General features: G+C 34.3%; 1 protein-coding gene across 1 annotated transcript; it reads right to left on the reverse strand.

The window, feature by feature from the left end:
• Nucleotides 1-285: 285 nt before the first annotated feature.
• On the reverse strand, nucleotides 286-3,052 carry LOC107676159 (Golgi-associated plant pathogenesis-related protein 1-like). The gene is made up of 4 exons (XM_016470681.1): nucleotides 2,920-3,052; nucleotides 1,749-1,958; nucleotides 583-660; nucleotides 286-443 (listed from the first exon to the last, which is right to left on the reverse strand). Exons 1-4 carry the CDS (start codon nucleotides 3,050-3,052, stop codon nucleotides 286-288), a joined length of 579 nt encoding a protein of 192 aa, XP_016326167.1.
• Nucleotides 3,053-6,421: the final 3,369 nt, after the last annotated feature.

Below are 6,421 nucleotides of genomic sequence, written 5' to 3' on the forward strand. Positions count from 1 at the left end.
CGATTCACATGCACAGGAGGGGTTGATACTACTTGTTGGTATTTATTTGGCAGTTTTGTGTTCATAGTGTTCAGTCATAATGTCAATTTTGTATAAATAAATGCTGCACATTTGCTTATGATGCAAAGATCCATTCCTTTATTAACACACACATGATTTGATCACAGTGTATTACATTTCAAACTGGTTATGGTGGTGTAAGTCACTTTGAATTAAAAGCATCTGCTAACTCATAAGTGTTTACATTTAGCAATATACAATTCCAATAAGGAAAGAAAACAATCATTATTCAGTTTTAGGTAGAAAATTTTCCTCATAGTAACCAGCGTTGGTTATATTTCCAGCAGGTTTGTACTGACCAACGACATAAACTGTGTTTCCATCAGTAGCCAGACCTACTCCGAGCTCTGTGGATGATTTCCACACAACCTGAGTGAAATGCCCTGCAAATATATAAAATATATATTTGTATATAAAACTAGATAGAATTAAAGTAAGCCAATAATAAGAGATGTAAATTTATAACATCATTGTAATGTCATATATTCAAATTAAACAATTTATTCCCAAAATTATTATTACCTGTTTTGGGCTGATGTCCTGGTGTGTTAAAGTTGTAATCCTTGATCTCACTGTACCAACTGTCTACAGCCTCCTTCCCTAAAATATACAAAGCAACAAATATTTTCAGTGTGATGCGCTCAGTGCTGTATCCACAATTGTACTTTTATATAAAAAATCACTATGACAGTAATGTGTGCATAAAATCTGTGTACAAACGAATCATGATTCACTAACAACTTTCGTACTAAAATTTTAAATTTACCGGAAAATGTAGGAACAACTAAAACACCACCTACGCAAAATCACATACTCTTGGTGACTTTATAGTCGTGTTAAGAATAAATTATATACATAAATATATTTCATATACAGTGAAAGAGTAAGAAAGGCTGCATTATAGCTCGATCTGAGATGTTTCTATGTATGACAATACAGATATGCGTAATTAGGCTATCTGCTAATGAGAGCTTTGTGATCTGTGTTTGAACCAGTTTTGTAGATGGCACAGTTGGCATTGCTCGAGGATCTCTATTATTATTATTATTATTATTATTATTATTATTATTATTATTAGTTGCCAAAGTATTTGTATTGCAAAGCAAAGAGCCCACTTTTTATCTATATGATACTTCATAGTAAAATAAATAAATGAATAATGTTCTTTACTTATCAAAATATCATTCTGAAAATAAAATTTAAAAAAAATCACATCAAATACACAAATCTCTATCGCACATCAGTTTTTTTTATTGATATAAATTTTTTAATCTTTCCAAAATAACCTTTGTGTAGATACAGTGCTCGGGGATACAGCGCATCTGAAAATCATAAAAAGCATCATAAAATGACGAAAGGCTGTGCGGAAAGCTTTATATGGAGCTGGTTTGGGTATGTTTTATGCAAATGACTAGCCTTGGGCAAACGCCCACTTATTTAGAATACCCCAATTTCTCGCACATTTAGAAGAAGGTTATGAACAAATTAGTATGTGTATAAGAACATGTTGTGAATTAGGTGCGATTTTATTTATTTATTATTATTTTTTGTGCGTACAAGTATTAAAAAAATCCACGCAATTTATTATTTTTTTTTTTTTTTTGTGAATGAAGCCCACTGAGTCTATACCTTGTCACTCTTAATCAATTTGCAGACGCTGTACGTAATTATTAAACAGCAGATTTTACCTGTGGGTGTGTTTTTGTCAGAGTTATAGGAATAAAACACATTCTCCCCATTATCCGTGTCACTGTGGGCCAGTGCTTTGTTGCTCAGCATATGAGCCGCCCACTTGTGAGCAGCACTGCACAGCTCGTCACTGTACGTCAGCTCTGGGGCTTGATGCTGCTTCCTGTACTGGTTATGGGCCTCCAGGAACTCCTGTTTAAAGCTTTCATCTGTGGAGAATCATACGAACACCAGCCCTTTATTCATAGACTAAAACAAGAAAACAAATCAAAGTTGCAAACGTGCCCAAACTTTTCAGTAAATTTACAGAAGGTCAAATCAAGTCACACTTATAGCGCTTTATACGATACAGATTGTATCAGCAGCTTCACAGTGATACAGAAGAAAACAAAGTGTTGCAAAATTCAATTATGAAAGTACACACAATTTCAGCTGTAAAAGTTTTGTTCACTTTTGATTCCCTTTAGTTTAATAACTGTCAATGTTGTGAAGTTCTTTAGATATGAAGCAAACTCAGTTTAATTCTATAAAACAGCTCTAAGGAAGCTAATAGGGTCAATATTCAGCTCAAGTCAGTTCAGTGTTGATTCAGTTTAGTTCACAAATAATGCAAAGTTCACTAAATTATAAAACTAGCCTAGTTCAGCGAAAAGCAGCTCTACAGAAGGCAATAGTGTTATTCGGTTCGGCACTGATTCAATTAAATTTATTCAAAACAGTGTTGATGTTGCAGAGTTCATCAATTATGAATCCAATTAAATTCAGGTATATAAAGCAGCTCTACAAAAGACAATAGTGTCATAGCTCCGTTTCAAGTTCTGTTGTCATCCAATAGTGTCAGTGTAGTCAATCTGATAATTTTACTGAATATTAAGTGTCTTTTAAACACTAAGGTGACTGAATGAAGATCTATCCAGAGTATAGATTTATCCAGTCACTTTACTTTTGTTTTGGCATTAAATCAGCATTTGGAAAACATGCAATATTAAAATTCCTGCTTACAATTAATACAGAAATGCATATTTCACATAAGTACATAAGACCCACCTGCCATTGCTTCCAAAGTAAGCTGTAAAGAACAAAGATCATTATTATTATTATTATTAATATTCACATTATAGCAAACATTTTCATTTTATAATTTAAATGTGGCGCTTCATTTAATTTTACCTTCTCTTTGAGCTGTAAGGATGTTGTTCACCCACTCAGGCTTCAGCTGGTAGTTTAAAGCTCTGCACACAGATGGTGTATATATACTGTTGCCGTTATCTCCTCCTCCGCCTCCACCTCCATAGACTGACATTCCTCAACTCCATCTTTTTCATTTAATCTGAGGGTGAAACTGGTCCCACTAGTTGAGGAGTGAAATTATTGTCCATCAGTTTGATTCCCTGGAAGCGTGTGTGTGTGTGTGTGTGTGTGTGTGTGTGTGTGCTAAAAAAAAATAGAAAATTTAATATATTTTTAAAAGTATTTTTCATCAGTCTCTAAACTAAAGATTAGCTTCTTTTCACAGTTATTTAGAGTTACATTTACAGTATGCATTTGGCAGACACTTTTGTTTAATGTTCAAGGTAAACATTTTATTTATGAATTTAACCTATAACTTTAGCATTACTAGTGCCATGCTCTAATGTTTGAGCTACATTAATAATTATTTTATTAGTAGTTAATGCCCCAATGTTTCTCATCTGTAATATTTTCAGTTATAATTCTCTTTCTCATTAGCACAATAAATGTTGTACTATTTCACTTGATAAAAAGTTTTTATCATGATCAGGATAAGTTTCGATTTTAATTTTTATAATGTTTTGATTTTGCATGGTGTGCTTAATTTTCATGAAATTAATAATAATGCAAAAAGAAACCCTAATGGTCCTAAAGTTATTTAGTTTTCTTTCATTAAGCATAATAATTTAAGTATACTTTTCTTTGTTTTTGAGGTGAAATTACAGAAAGGTTCAGCTGTTTAGCTTTAGTGTAATAGGTAAATGCTGTCTCACTAGTTTTTGGATCAATTCTATTTGTTCAATTATTCTTATAGATAGATTGTTCTGTATCGTGTAACAAAATATCCCCTGTTCATTTCAGTAAGACTCAGATTTGAATGTTAGACATTGGGTGTTTTAGTATTTGGGTTTTAAGCTCATAGGTTTTAAAATCACATTCCTCTGCAGTTAATTGCCTGTTAAAATAATAGCTAAAAGGCATTCTAGTCTTGCAAGTGACTTTACAAGTTGCTCCCATTAACTAGTAAAACAGGCAAGAGCTGAAAAGACACAAACTCATTAGGTGGCAGATATATAATTTCTGTCTGGGACCTGCGAGGAAAGTACTTTTAACTTTACATTTTTACATCGACTTTAAACTCGACATTCAAGTCCCCAGAAGGATTAAATAAAAGGAAATATGTAATATGAAACAAACGCATAGAACAGACACAATCAACTTCCTTCCATGGAACACTGAATGAAATGTAGGCAAACAGACACACTGGTTTGCAGAGACATGGGTGAACTCTTTTTGTGTGAGCTGTTTCTAATCCGTATAAAATCATGACCTGCATGAGTGTCTTTGAACTTAAATTGTCAGTCAGGCACACACAGATGTCAACACTTTGAGTGCAAAACTCAACAATAGTGATAACTATAATATTTATGTAACATTTATTTATTTAGCAAATGCTGCTATACAAATGAGGAGCATCACCAACAATTTGTCATTAAGCCAACGATATTCATAGCACACAATGGTATTAAATAATTTAGATTAGTAAACGAGCTAGCACATTAGTCCCACACATCCACACAGGACTCCAGTCCATCAGTATCCTGTGAAGCAAAAAGCTGTGTGTTTGTAATAAACACTCCATCATTAATACGTTTAAACTTTAAACCATCGCTTCTGGCCAAAATATGAGTCCATAAATAATCCATAATAACACTTCCTTCAGTGAAGTCCATCCCCTGTTGTTCTCTCACATCAAAATGCACCCACATATTTGTTTAGATCTGTTTTTGCTTGTAAAAACTTTTTGATTTATGCATACTTCTCTCCTGATTCAGACAATATTATTTTTTCACTGGGGAAAGCAATATTATGGATAGAGGACTTGTTTGAAGTCCACATCTTAACTATGGATATTTTTTTTTACAAATATGCAGCTTTTCGCTTCACAATACATTAATTGATGGATTGAAGTCATGATGTGGATTGCTTGTGGATTATTCAACCCGATCTCATGAAAGTGCGTATAAATACTTACGCCAAATAAAAACGAAAACTCGTGGTATTGATACGCAAAAATGGACTTTGGTGTGTATATGCTACGCGATGGGTAGGTTTAGGGTTGTGGGGTATGTGTATCATATGTACATGAAACCTGTGGATCATATGCACGACAACAATTTTCTTATCATATGCACGTGAAAACTGCGTATTATATGCATGCCAAACACATGCGTATCATATGCACGCCAAAGTCCATTTTTGCGTATCAATACCACAAGTTTTCGTTTTTATTTGGTGTACTGTTTATATGCATTTTCATGAGACTGGGCTCGGATTATTGTGATGTTTTTATCAGCTGTTTGGACTCTCATTCTGACGGCACCCATTCACTGCAGAAGATCCATTGGTGAGCAAGTGATGTAATGCTACATTTCTCCAAATCTGTTTCCATGAAGAAACAAACTCATCTACAACTTGGATGGCCTTAGGGTGAGTAATTTTTATTTTTGAGCAAACTATTCCTTTAATAATTAGAGAATGTAAACAATTCAAGATTAATGTTTTTGTGTGAGTATTTGTTCCTAACATGCAATGAAAGAAACCCCATTCCATGCAAATTATTGCCTCAAATACTCAGTAACCTGTTTTGGTGTGTACTCTGGCCTGATACACTGGAAAACAGATGGCTTTGTGTGATAAAGAACACTGTAACTTTGTTTTTTGAAACAACTGACATCCTAAACAATGACCAGAATGCTCTCTGATTACAGCGCAGGAGCTCGAGGTAAGGCGTGTTATTTGAGAACTGTCAAATAACATAGTGTCTTTTTATCTGATGGTGGAACGGAAGCCCCCATAGTCAAAAACAAGCTAAACAAACCATTTTACTGATGCGATGTGCAACGTGTTGGTGGCGTGTTCTTGTAAATTCTCACCCTTTACAGTTTTGTTTGATGACCACTGGTGTCAATTTACCATTTACCAAGTTAAGAGTGTTTTACCATTCCTTCAGGGTCAGAGTGCATTACATTACTGCCTGATCAAAAAGGGCTCCCTGTAACACGTTTTTTGTCATAATCACCTCCTTCTGTGCTGGGCCGTTTCTAGCCAATTTGACGCCCTAGGCGAAATCCCTATTGCCCTTTATACATATACATATATATATATATAATTCTTTTCAGACACCTAGGCGACCGCCTAGCTTGCCTATGCCTAGAAACGGCCCTGCTTCTGTGTTCAGAGTTAGATCTGAGTACATAAATTTGTGGAAACTGTAAGAGACATACGTTTGCAATGAAGGAATTGTTGACCCAAAAATAATAATAATGATAAAAAAAAAGCTAAAAATGTACTCGCCCTCAGGTCAATCAGTTTTTCTTCATCAGAACAGATTTAGAGAAATGTAGCATTGCATCACTTGCTCACCAGTGGATCCTCTGCA

Source organism: Sinocyclocheilus anshuiensis, unplaced genomic scaffold, assembly GCF_001515605.1.
Source record: "Sinocyclocheilus anshuiensis isolate Anshui unplaced genomic scaffold, SAMN03320099.WGS_v1.1 scaffold2808, whole genome shotgun sequence".
Taxonomy (NCBI): Eukaryota; Metazoa; Chordata; class Actinopteri; order Cypriniformes; family Cyprinidae; genus Sinocyclocheilus; species Sinocyclocheilus anshuiensis.

What these genes read in the sequence shown, in the direction of transcription:
- LOC107676159 (XM_016470681.1), bottom strand. Translation starts at nt 3,052, where the DNA reads ATGTCAGTCTATGGAGGTGGAGGCGGAGGAGGAGATAACGGCAACAGT. An exon ending in CCTTACAGCTCAAAGAGAAG is followed by an intron (nt 1,959 to 2,919) that starts GTAAAATTAAAT and finishes GATTCTCCACAG; the next exon opens with ATGAAAGCTTTAAACAGGAG. An exon ending in TGACAAAAACACACCCACAG is followed by an intron (nt 661 to 1,748) that starts GTAAAATCTGCT and finishes TGTATATTTTAG; the next exon opens with GGAAGGAGGCTGTAGACAGT.